The sequence below is a fragment of the Cupressus sempervirens genome, chromosome 8 (genome assembly GCF_028749045.1).
Source record: "Cupressus sempervirens isolate cs-2001-9-10 chromosome 8, ASM2874904v1, whole genome shotgun sequence".
NCBI lineage: Eukaryota > Viridiplantae > Streptophyta > Pinopsida > Cupressales > Cupressaceae > Cupressus > Cupressus sempervirens.
In genome coordinates, this window is record NC_143125.1 from 775,097,352 (window position 1) to 775,109,929 (window position 12,578).

At 33.9% G+C, this 12,578-nt stretch overlaps 1 protein-coding gene across 1 annotated transcript; it reads left to right on the forward strand.

Annotated features, from left to right (window-relative positions):
* Positions 1–7,148: 7,148 nt before the first annotated feature.
* On the forward strand, positions 7,149–10,359 carry LOC149544706 (receptor-like protein EIX2). The gene has a single exon (XM_089796431.1). The coding sequence runs from the start codon at positions 7,149–7,151 to the stop codon at positions 10,305–10,307; it is 3,159 nt and encodes a 1,052-aa protein (XP_089652557.1). The 3' UTR covers positions 10,308–10,359.
* Positions 10,360–12,578: the final 2,219 nt, after the last annotated feature.

The following is a 12,578-nucleotide window of genomic DNA, read 5'->3' on the forward strand; positions in this document are numbered from 1 at the left end:
CGTCCAAGGGGTGATGAAATCCCCAAGCAGGCCTCCTAAAAAGAAACAAGGTTTTGGATCCTAATCTTATGCACCCAAGATGGCCTCGAAAGACGACAAGGGGAGAGAAGAATTTGATGACCTTGGGCTAAAAAAAAAAAATGCTTGTTCTTTTACCAACTAACTCTTATGTGTGCTAATCTAGACTTTGCAAGAACTCATGTTTAAGAGACAATGTTCAATTCCAACTTGAAGCGCCACCGAAAGTAAATCGATCGAAGAATGCAAATAAGAAGAAGAGTTAGGGTCAACAAAAGAAAACTCGCGCGCCCGGAGGCCCTCCACGTCAAGTATCGATTAATTTCCTTTAAAGCATTCAAGAGTTGGTGTGATTTTGTTTTAAGCCCAAAGCAAAGATGTGTGAGACTCGATTTGTCAAGCGCGTGCCCGGAGGCCTTCCACGTCAATAGTTGTTCAATTTTAGTGCCCAAACTTGAAGTGTGATCAATTTAATCTAGAGTTTTGTTCATTTAAATTTTTTGATAAAGTTAAAGAAAACGTTCAAAGACCAAGTGAGTGAGTTAGATTGTGGAACATTTAACACCTTTTTCAAGTAGACCCATCCCCATAAATGGCGCTGAGATTGCAACCAATGGTTGAATTGATGGGTGATTAGAAAAGAGATGAGTCCAAGGAACTACTCAAATTGAGTTTTGCAAATTTGTATTTAACTTTAAAAAGTTTCTTAAATGTCCAAAAATCAAACTTTACCTAAATTGCATGTGGAAAAGAGATTTGTTTTGTTCAATTTTAGAAGCTCCAAATGAAGTGTTTGATATTGCAATGGTTAATTGATCCTTGAAATTCAAGATTGGATTTGTTGTTTTAATCATGCATTCAAGGAAAATTTGATTTTAATCTATGGCATTCAAGAGTGTGTTTAGCAACATGCATTCAAAGACAAGTGATTAAACATTCAAGTTTTTTCCTTTGAGCATTCAAGATTGAGATTTTGTGTGTTGTTTTAAGAACTTTGAAGTGCTTTGTTTTAACCTTAGATCATTCAAGATTGTTTTGGACTCAAAAGTGAAAATGACTCTTTGGACTTTGGTTTTCATTCAAGATTTTGTGTTCTAGTTTGCATATTTTAAGCCCAAAAATGATATTCCTAGATTGTTTTGATGCATGAAAAACCTAAGAAACATTCAAGATTTTGCAACAAGACATTTGTTTGGAACAAATAACAAAGCTTTTAGGAAAATTTTTGGCAACTATTTAGGACTCTTAGTTTTCATGAGATTTTTAAAAGAACTTTAAAATATTTGCAAATGAGGTTCATTTTATCCTTGATTGATGCTTTGAGTTTGATTTTTTTTTAGTGTGCACTTAGTGTTGATTTTGAATCTTTTGAAATGGAAACTTGAAGTTCTTTTTAAATTTCCAAAAAGGAAGTGTTCCTAAATTTGCATGAATGCATCTAAAACCTTGATGTTGCAAGGATGCAAATGATTGAATTGGTTTAGTTTCACTTGTTAAAAAGTTTCTTTTTTTTTCTGTAAATTTTTAGTTTTTAATGGATTTCTAGTATGATTTAGGGGTTCATTTTAAGCACTAAAAAGAAGTGTGTATGATTTTGCTTCCTTCAAAAAAAAATGGCCAAGATCTCCCACAAGAAGAAGAAGAAGAAGTAGATGGAATAAGAAGAATATAGACAAGAAGAGGAAGAAGAATTACAAGTGCTTTTTCCACCTATAAGCTTCAAAAATCTGCAAACACTATGAGATAGATTATGAGTTCCTTTGTCTTTTTCATGCTCATGTGGACCTACAAAACCAATTTATACAATCCTACCAATCACAAAAACAAACAAAATTAGCCAAAATTAGCAAATGACATACAAAATTTGACTAAAAAAGCTAATGAAGATGACCCATGCAGGGTCCCACCGAGCGTGCCAAAATGTATATGAGCAATGTTAGTATGCTAATAGAAACCAAATTTAATTAAAGCTTCTACAAACTAAACAAAATTCATAAACTTCAAGATAGACTAAAATGGACTCTCAATTGAGAATATGAGCCATTAATGGACTCTCTCAATGAGAAGCTCTCTTTTTGAGTGGCTTTGTCTAAATAGATAGGATGTATGCTCAAGCTTATGCTTCAAAAAGGGCTTCAAATGGAGTTGGAATTTGGGTGTGAGTGTATGGTTTTGATGTAAAATGGCTTCTTAAAATGGCATTATGACTTTACTTCATGGATTGTGTTAAAATGGCTTGGGAGAGGATTCCTTAGATAGGCAAAGGGCTTGAGGGATCAAGGGCTAGGATGCAAGGATGGGAAAAATCTTATGGAAGGCTCATATTGCATGAGAGGAGAGCACATGGATTGTGCTTCCTTACAACCAATCAGGGAGTGACACATGTCACAGGGTGAAAGGATGGAGGAAAGGGGAAGGATGAGTCAACAAAAGGAGGCTCAAGGGATAAAATTTTCATAAAGACCCTCATAATGGCTTGTAAAAGCAATAAAAGGGCTTGGAAGAGTCATTTATGGCCTAGTGGGCTTCTAAAGTTTTATGGTTGAGATATTTGGAGGGAGATGAGAGCAATTTTGACTTGGGCTTGATTAGGAGGGTTTTAAGCTTGCTTAGGATTGTGCAAATGATTAGAGGATGGATTAGGATGGTTTAGGATTAGCTTAGGGATAGGCAAGATGATGACATTTAATGAGGGTGGGTGAAGGAGGAGATATTTGTTAACTTTGGCTTGGGTTAGTAAGTCTTAACCCATTTTTAGGGAATGTGACAAGGTTAGGAGGGGATTAGGATTAGGTTTAAAGACATCTTCTAGAAGAGTCTAGACTTTGGATGAGGATAAAGACTTTCAAGAATAGTCTAGAATTTCCTAGAATGAGGATGAAGACTTTCTAGAAGAGTCTAGAACTTCTTAGGATGAGGATAAATTAGATTTTTAGGAAATAAATAAAGTTTTATTTATTTCAAGGGTTTGGGTTGGGGAGATATTTATTAAAACTTTTTTAATAAACATGAGGATTAATATTTAATCTTAATTAAATATTTTGAGTTGGGATTAGGGGTAGGAAATGATGGGATTAGCCTTTAATCAAAATTAAAGAAGGATTAGAAGATTTTGGAAGAGGTTAGTGGTCTTAAGGAAATTGGCCAAGTTTTGGGCAAAAAATAAATTTTTTATTTATTTTGAGTTTTTTGGTCAATTTATTAATTAAATAATTAATAAATAAGGAAATAATGTTTAAATAAGATTTAAACATTTTTGGGAGGGATTCCTTAATTAAATATTTTTAATTAAGATAAAGGGATTTAATGGCATAAAAATAAATAAATTAATTAAATAATTAATTAATTAATTAATGATGATGTCATCAGAAATTTTTCAGAAAATAAAAATACTTTATTTTTTAAAGGTTTTTAGGTGTCTACAGACACAACCATAAGGATTTGAGGTCAAAGGTAAGGAGAACTTAGTGTGTAGATTCAAGAAAAGTCTATGTGGCTTGAAACAACCACCTCGACAATGGTATCTAAAATTTGATAGTTTTATGCATGACCATGGATACAGTAGATGTCATTCAAATCATTATATTTATCTTAAGAGGTTGGATGATGATAGCTACATTATTTTATGTTTATATTTTGATGATATACTTATAGCTAGGTCTAACATGGATCATATAAAGGGGTTGAAATGCCAGTTAGCACATTCATTTGCTATGAAGGATTTGGGGGTAGTAAAGAAAATCCTTGGTATGAAAATTTGTAGAGATAGGAAGAATAGGAAATTGACTTCATTTCAAGATGATTATATTGCAAAGGTGTTGCAATGTTTCTCTATGGAGAATGCTAAAGATATTAGCACACCTTTACCTCATCATTTAAATTTGACTAAGGAGATGTGTCGAAAGACACACAAAGAGGAGGATAAGATGTCCAAGGTACCCTATGCTTTAGCTATCGAAAGCTTGATGTATGCTATGGTATGTACAAGGCTAAATATTGGACATGTAGTGGGAGTTGTTAGTAGGTATATGAGTTATCCAGAAATTGAACATTGCAATGCAATAAAATGGATTCTCAGATATTTGAGAGGAACATCTAGTAAGTGTTACACTTTGGGAGCTCTACTACTGACTTACAAGGCTATATTGACTCAGATTTGGTAGGGGATATTCATACCAGGTGGAGTACTAGAGGTTATGTATTTACTGTTGGTGGAACAATAGTGAGCTGGGTTTCTAGGTTATAAAAGGTTAATACTTTATCCAATATAGAGGTAGAGTATGTTGCTACTATAGAGGCAACCAAGGAGATGATATGGCTTTAGTTCTTCTTGGAAGAATTGGGATATCCATAGAAGGATAATTATATGTTTATACATAGTTAGAGTGTCATTCATCTTGTGAAGAATTCTTCTCTATGTTCAAAGACAAAACACATATAGTTGCGGTACCATTTCATTCGGTCAATTTTGGATTATGGACAGTTAAAGTTGGACAAGATACATATAGATGACAATCCAACAGACATGTTTACAAAGGCAGTGACATGGGAGAAGCTGAATTCCTCTTCAGCTTTAGTTGGTCTTTTAGACTAAACATAATAAAAGAACAATAGAATCTAGGAAGGTTTGATCCAATGGGAGCCACATGTGGTAGTAGTCTTGCTATAGGATCAATCTCCAAGTGGGAGATTGTTGACTAGTGTGGAGCCTAATCAATCCCCTAGTGGGAGATTGTTAGATTGTGGTGACTAATCAGGGAAGTATTGTATATACTTCATAATTGTTTGAAAAATAATATTTGGGCCATATTTTATTAGTAATTCTGGGCCAACATATTGTAATTAACTACAACCCTAAAGCAACAAAAAATACTTGTATAAAAGGGCTTAGGGTTAAGGATTTTTTCGATAAAGTGTGACGTGAAAATTAAGTTGTAAGGAATTATGTAATATAATTAGGTTGTACTCACTAGATCATAATAATATTGGACTTGATGTTTGATGAACATAGCCCAAGGTTTGGTTGAACCACATTAAATCTTGGTGTCTTGTGTTCTTTTCTATGCGATTTATTATTTCCTAATATTGGTTATATTTGAATGTAATTGTTATTTCTATTTGTGGTTTAATCCTAATAGGCTAAGCAACAGTGCCCCTCTGAGGTATTCTATCAAACTCCTATCATGAACTATCTAGAAGCATGCAACATTGGAGATACTAATCAATCAGACGTCTAACCTAGGTGTTTATAGGCATTTTATCAAATGGTCATCTTGCTACCTCTGTGCTTGTTCAAAGAACCTTCCCTTTCCAACAATTTGACAACTTTGGATTTAGAGATTGTTGTTATTAATGGAGCCACAAATTGAAGACCTTAACTCAAGAGTCCTCATCTCAACTTAAGTCTATTCTTGGTGGAAACATTAGAACATTTTAATTCCTTTCATCTCTTCCATTGAACCATGCAATAAATTGCATTAGTTGGTATCAATATTGGTGAATTAGCAAACATTTACAACATTGGATAAGTTGATTAAAAATCTAACATAATTGATGTGTCATTCAAGAAAATTCCGTATGCAGTGTAGTTGGAACCATAATAAGGCCTTTCAACCCAAATAATTTGTGCATACTTTGCGATCATTGCGCTCTGTGACCAACAACTCCCTTTGTGCATACAAAGATGTTCTCATCTTTGCCTTTGGTTCTTGTTTAGATCTTTGGACATGATAGTTATCCCCCAATGAGAGTTTTGATTGGAGGTTAAAATCTTGACAAGGTATGGGTGAGGCTTAGGGTGAAACTTTTAGATGAAGTTCAGATCCAAACTCAAACCTCTTAATTTTAGTGTGTGGAAAGATAGTATTTTGAGTATATAGAGGAAGAAAAACTTAAAGACGTGGAGAGAGAATATGAGCTTTAGTATGTAGTGAGAGAGAGGTTTGAGTACATAGAAAGATAGGGGTTTGAGTACATTGAGAGGGAAAACCTCATTTCAAACTTTGTTTTGACTTAGAGATTAAAACTTTGTTTTAAACCCCGTAGGCAATTATCATGTTAACAATATGTTTCATAGAAAAAAATTCTAAAATGATAATAATTACAAATTACAATGAATTATGCTAAAAAGTTATAAATATAAATATAAATATATAATAAATAATATAAAATACGTGTTAATAATTACATATTATTATTATTTATTAGTAATTTGAGTTTCTAAAATTCAGATGTTTTTATATTCTAAATTACTACTAATATACACAAACATTATTAATATTTATAAAACAAGAATATATATATATATATATGTTTTATTTTTTTATAGGTATTAAAATATCTTATATTTTTTATCATACATATATTGCATATATTTTATATAATAATATATCTATATTACTAAGCAAATTATTATATTATCCCTATAAGAAATTTTGACAGTATACTAAGAAATTTAACTATCAAACTTAAGGTTTAAAAAAAATTAGTTTGTCATTAAAAAAATTATATTATATACGATTAAAAAATAGAAAAACAGTCAATATGACCATCAATTTCCAAATAGACTATTATTTTGTGACTTTTAGTTTATTTAACAAATACAAACAAATTGTCTAATTGACATCTTAGATATTGGACATACTTTTCAAACATAGAAACTGTCTCTGAGACATTCATTTTTGGCATCACTTTCCAGTCCGTGGGGGAAAACGAGAGGGCGGGTAAATTATGAAGAATTTGCCAGACTTGCCGTAAGAGGTGAGTTATTAAATAGAAAAAAAATTGCATAGTTCTCTTTCGGCAAGAAAATTGCAAAAGAAGATGACAAATTCCATGGCTTTCTAGAGAACTTTCTGAGCAATTATACTAAGAATTGATTTGTATACTTTCCTCTACAAGTTGGACTGATTATCCCACTTACTGCAGTTGTCGATGCGGGGTCAACGTTGCAAAATATGAAGACATCTTTTTCTATTCTGTTCAAATTTTTTACAGAAGAAATTACTGATAAAGAAAAAGCAAATGTAATCAAAGAAGATTTGCGTCAGATCTGCCTTCGTTGACGCGAGTGAACCCCCATTCTTTATAACGCGTTGCCCTGTCTTTGCCTCCCAACTAAATCCATAAGCATGGCTCCCAATACCAAGTTACTCTTGTTTACTGTTGTACTTATTCCCCTGTTTCTCCTCCCATTCTGCTCTGGATGTATTCCCAGCGAGAGGGAAGCTCTCCTGCGATTCCAATCCGCCCTAAATTACTCTTCTCATTCCTATTCCCCTTTCTATACGGATCTGAGCTCGTGGGAGAAGGGAGGAGATTGCTGTCTCTGGCAAGGCATTTCCTGCCACAACACCACCAATCATGTTGTCGCTGTTGACATACACGCTTATTATTATGCAGTGGAGGGCGGTGGCGTCATATCTGAGAGCTTGTGCACCCTCACTTCTCTTGCAAACATTAGCCTATCTGGGATGGGGCTAACAGGTACTGTCCCTTCATGCCTGGGAAATCTCTGTTCTCTTTCTGTCCTTCAATTGCGCTATAACAATTTTGAAGATGAAACTGTCCTCGATAAAATTTGTAAGCTCAGCAACCTTAGCATGCTTGATCTTTCTTACAACCAGCTGAATGGAAGCTTACCTTCCTGTCTAGGAAGTCTTTCTTCACTCGTAGAACTGCGTCTATCAGGTAATAGGCTGAGTGGGAATATTCCATCGTCTTCTTCTCTTTCTGTCCTCGACTTGTATAACAACACTTTCGAAGCTGAAACTGTTTTCCCTGCTGTTTGTCTGCTCAGCAACCTTAGCATGCTTGATCTCTCTGACAACCAGCTGAATGGAAGCTTACCTTCCTGTCTAGGAAGTCTTTCTTCACTCGTAGAACTGCGTCTATCAGGTAATAGGCTGAGTGGGAATATTCCATCGTCTTCTTCTCTTTCTGTCCTCGACTTGTATAACAACACTTTCGAAGCTGAAACTGTTTTCCCTGCTGTTTGTCTGCTCAGCAACCTTAGCATGCTTGATCTCTCTGACAACCAGCTGAATGGAAGCTTACCTTCCTGTCTAGGAAGTCTTTCTTCACTCGTAGAACTGCATCTATCAGGTAATAGGCTGAGTGGGAATATTCCATCGTCTTCTTCTCTTTCTGTCCTTGACTTGTCTGACAACACTTTCGAAGCTGAAACTGTTTTCCCTGCTGTTTGTCTGCTCAGCAACCTTAGCAGGGTTTATCCTTCTTACAACCAGCTGAATGGAAGCCTGCCAACCTGTCTCAGTAGTCTCTCTTCTGTGACTGATGTGGAGATCCGCGGAAATCACTTGACTGGTAAGATTCCATTTTCTTGGGGAAAGATGTCCTCCCTTGAATATTTGGATGTTTCTAATAACTCCTTAAGTGGCTCTATCCCTGATTCCTTGGGCAATCTCTCCTTGTTGGAAGTTTTGGATCTGTCTTACAACCAACAGACCGGTTCTATCCCAGATTCCTTGGGTAATCTCTCCTTGTTGGAAAGTTTGGATGTATCTTACAACCAATTAAATGGAACTCTTCCCTCCTCATTTTCAAGGCTCTCCTCCCTTACCAACCTCCGTGCTGATGGGAATGCATTCAGCCAGGGCATTGCATCCTCGGTGTTACCCTCTTCACTTTATACTCTTTATCTATCACTAGACGGCCAACAAGTAATTTCAGAGACCTTTTACAACCTTACCAATTTGGGAAATCTGGCCTTGTCAAATTGTGTACATAATATCAGTACAACTTGGATTCCCTCATTCCAATTAACTTTTTTGTATATGACATCATGCAAGATGGATGGCCGAATCCCGTCATGGATTTCAACTCAGTTCTCACTTGTAGAGTTAAAATTGGTTGACAACAATCTTACTGGAGAAATTCCTTCGTGGCTACTGGGTATGAATATTCTCTTCATCAATCTCACAACAAATCATCTCCAGGGACAACTTTTGCCAGAAGCGGCAGGTGGGAATCCATTGAGATCACTGGATTTGTCAAGGAATGAATTGTCTGGTCAGATTCCATCAATATGGCCTCCTCATATAACAGTGTTGTTGCTCAATGACAATTTGCTGACAGGAAATATTCCTTCAAATATAGAGGGTATCTCTTCACTGGAGATTGCAAATTTCGCAAATAATCATTTGAATGGAATAATCCCTCCAAGCTTTGCCAATTGCTCCAAGCTTCAAGAACTTAATCTGGGAGATAATAAATTGAGCGGAATGATTCCTTATGAGTTTAGTAAGCTCAGTGAACTGTGGTCATTAGTGATAAGGAATAATCAGCTGAGTGGACCATTTCCTCTCTCCATATCAAATTGCACAAAATTAGTTTTGTTAGATGTTGGGCAAAACTCCTTTACAGGCCACATTCCAAAGTCAATCGGAAATATTTCACAGTTGAAAGTGTTAGCAATGAGGCAGAATAATTTTGATGGTAGCATTCCTGCAGAGATTGGGCAACTAAAGAACCTACAAATCTTGGACCTTTCCTCAAATCAACTTTCAGGTTTGGTACCACATACCATTTTTAGTTTACAAGCATTGACAGTAGAAACCCATGAGGAATTTTCTAAGGTTCAATTTCAAATAGATGCACATTCCTATGGGTATCGGTATATGATTGGCTACACGTATAAGAATGGATTGACTATGAATTCCAAGGGCAGAGATGAACAGTACACATATATTTTCCCCACCATGATGGCCATAGATCTTGCAGACAATCAATTGAGCGGGCATCTTCCATCTGATTTAGGAAAGTTGAAAGGATTGAAGTTGCTCAACGTTTCAATGAATAATTTTAGTGGTGTTATTCCGAAAAGCATAGTACAAATGACTTGGCTGGAAACATTAGACTTTTCAACAAATCATTTTTGTGGACAGATTCCTTTAGATTTTGGTTCTCTGAATTATTTGGAAGTCCTCAACTTTTCCAACAACCAACTTACAGGAAGCATACCACAAGGAGGACACATGACAACATTTAGTAATTTGTCATATTTAGGCAATCCAGATCTATGGGGTTGTCCACTTCCAAAGAAATGTTCTTGGCCTGAATTCACTCATACTCCTCCTCCCATCTCTACATCTGATAATGGAGACGAGCAAAGCGAGGAAAGTGTCTGGTATGACATTGGAGTGGGACTTTCATTTGTAGCAGGTTTTACAACAGTCTTGGTATATATTGTGCTGAAGAAAAAATATTTTGAGCGAGTCGATAAGATTTTGAAAATCCTTTTCCCATGGATCCGCAATTTGACATTGTAAAACTACCCTTTGCTGAGGCAATCCAATATAGAGTATAAATGCATTTTATTCCTCCAATGGTTGAAGGTATTTATAGACATTATAATTTATTTTTAATTTTTTTGTGTGTGTTCTTTTGTGATCATACATTTAGTTAGCAACCATTTAAGATCTTATAAACTGTCACACCTGTTCTTTCTAGAAATGTCTATTTATTATTATTATTATTATTATTCACATTTTTCTATAAAGTATTATATTATTACAATTTTTTTTTCAAATTTATATTATTTTCTCTTTTTCATATTAGGAGAGTCGTTTTAGATCCAGTGATTGGTGAGAGAAGCTAATATACACAAATATTTGGAGCAAGTTTTTTTAATTTCGGGGAAATCTCATAGCTGGTTAAACTCAATGTTTTCTTTTTAGATTATGAAAAACTTCTATAAATTCAAGTTTGAGTAATAATTCAGCCACAAATTGAAGAGAGTTTTTTTAATAAGAGTTTTTAGCTTTTGTCACTGATTTAACACCCACAACTTTTTTCTGCATACCATCCATTAGCACTCTATATTTTGAATAACTCTTTATAATGTAAAATAATAATTAGGCTTTTTATGTGTGAGAAACATATAACATTATGTAAAAATCTTACAACACTAGAAAAAACCCATAAGTTAGCATCTTATAGAATTCTATATATAGCCCTCGTCATGTAAAAACTTATTGATAATGAATGGTTAAATAGAAGCAATAGAGTTCAACAATTTTCGCATGTCTATGCGATTGTTTTTATGGAAGCCAATATAAGCAATTTAATTAGATAGGTTTCTGTCCATGACTTCGATTTCTAATCATAAAGGTTGATGATTAATGATATGAATAATCACAACTTTAAGATCATATTTTATGACTTCCATTTATTATACACAAATATTTTATGACTTTCATTTATTATACACAAATATATTATAAGGTTTGAGTTAGCATTAAAAATATATATATGCAGGGCCATCTCACAACCAATGCACTTTTCTGTTCCACAATGAAGACCCACAAACAAGTAAATCTATCACCTTTGTATATATGTTTTCTCTACATTTAAAATCTTTTACAAATTTGGTCTAATGGGGAACATTTGGGAAATGAAACGAGGTATTGCCTTCGAGTAATCTTTGAAATTTAGAAAAGTGTCCTTCAAAATTTAAATTATGTATATTATTCTTTGAAATTTAGAATAATCTACAAATTTGTCAATAAAATAACAAATAAGATCAAAGAATAGTTATTATCTTCTGATATTTCAATGGAATAGTGCATTTTTTTTTAATGGCTAGAATTGTTTCCATCTAACAACTGACTCTATGGTGCTCTTCCTCTAGCATTTTCAATTATTTCATTAGTCAAGAATGGGAATGTCGTTTCAAGTCTTTCCTCCTCACTATCTTTTTCAGTTACAAGTCAAATAAAAAATAAAATTTTATTTTATTTTATATGTACTGAATTAATGTAAGCATGGATTCCACATCAGTGAACATACAATTATCTCTATATTTTTTCTTTTTCTATGGTCATCGGGGAGCCCACCATAAGATTCTTTTTTTTTTTTTTTTTCTAATTTCACTATTACAAATATTATCGATATAAAATGACAAATCCATAGAAAAATTCTAATAGATGTTCACTTAATGATTCTCATAAATATACATATCATTTCTATATCTTCAAATAATCTAATAACCAATGATATATCCAATCAAGAATTCAAGAACTTTATTTGAAAACTTTCTATTACTTATCTAGTTATCCAAATGATATTAAAAAATATTGACAAGATTTCTATACTATATTGTTTCATATTAATATGATTGCTTTAAAAAAGCATACAATTTAATTTAGAACACATTAATGTATTGAGAAGACAATGGTAGGTGTTAGGACACTAGGTGTCAACCATACATTTAAAATCACTGTGAGCCATGTGTTGCAAAGATATACTTACAGTAGATGTGATATTTTGGAATAGCTATTTCTCATGTCTTTCTCTAACAAAGTGGAACAAATTTTAGCTGTAATTTCTTTCCAGCCCATTCAAGAAAATGAAAGGGCAAGTTAATTATGATGAAGTTACTAAACTTTCCATGAGATAATGATAATTGTTCAAAAAGCAGACATTTTACTTGACTAAGTTATTGTTGTTAGATTTGTGTGTTAGAGTGAGAAGCCATGTGTTCCAACTTCCAACCAGGCTTGAAGCTAATTATTATCAGTCCTTCCATGTTACAATTGGTT

Excerpts from the sequence above, each read along its gene's own strand:
- LOC149544706 (XM_089796431.1), top strand. The coding sequence starts at position 7,149 with ATGGCTCCCAATACCAAGTTACTCTTGTTTACTGTTGTACTTATTCCC.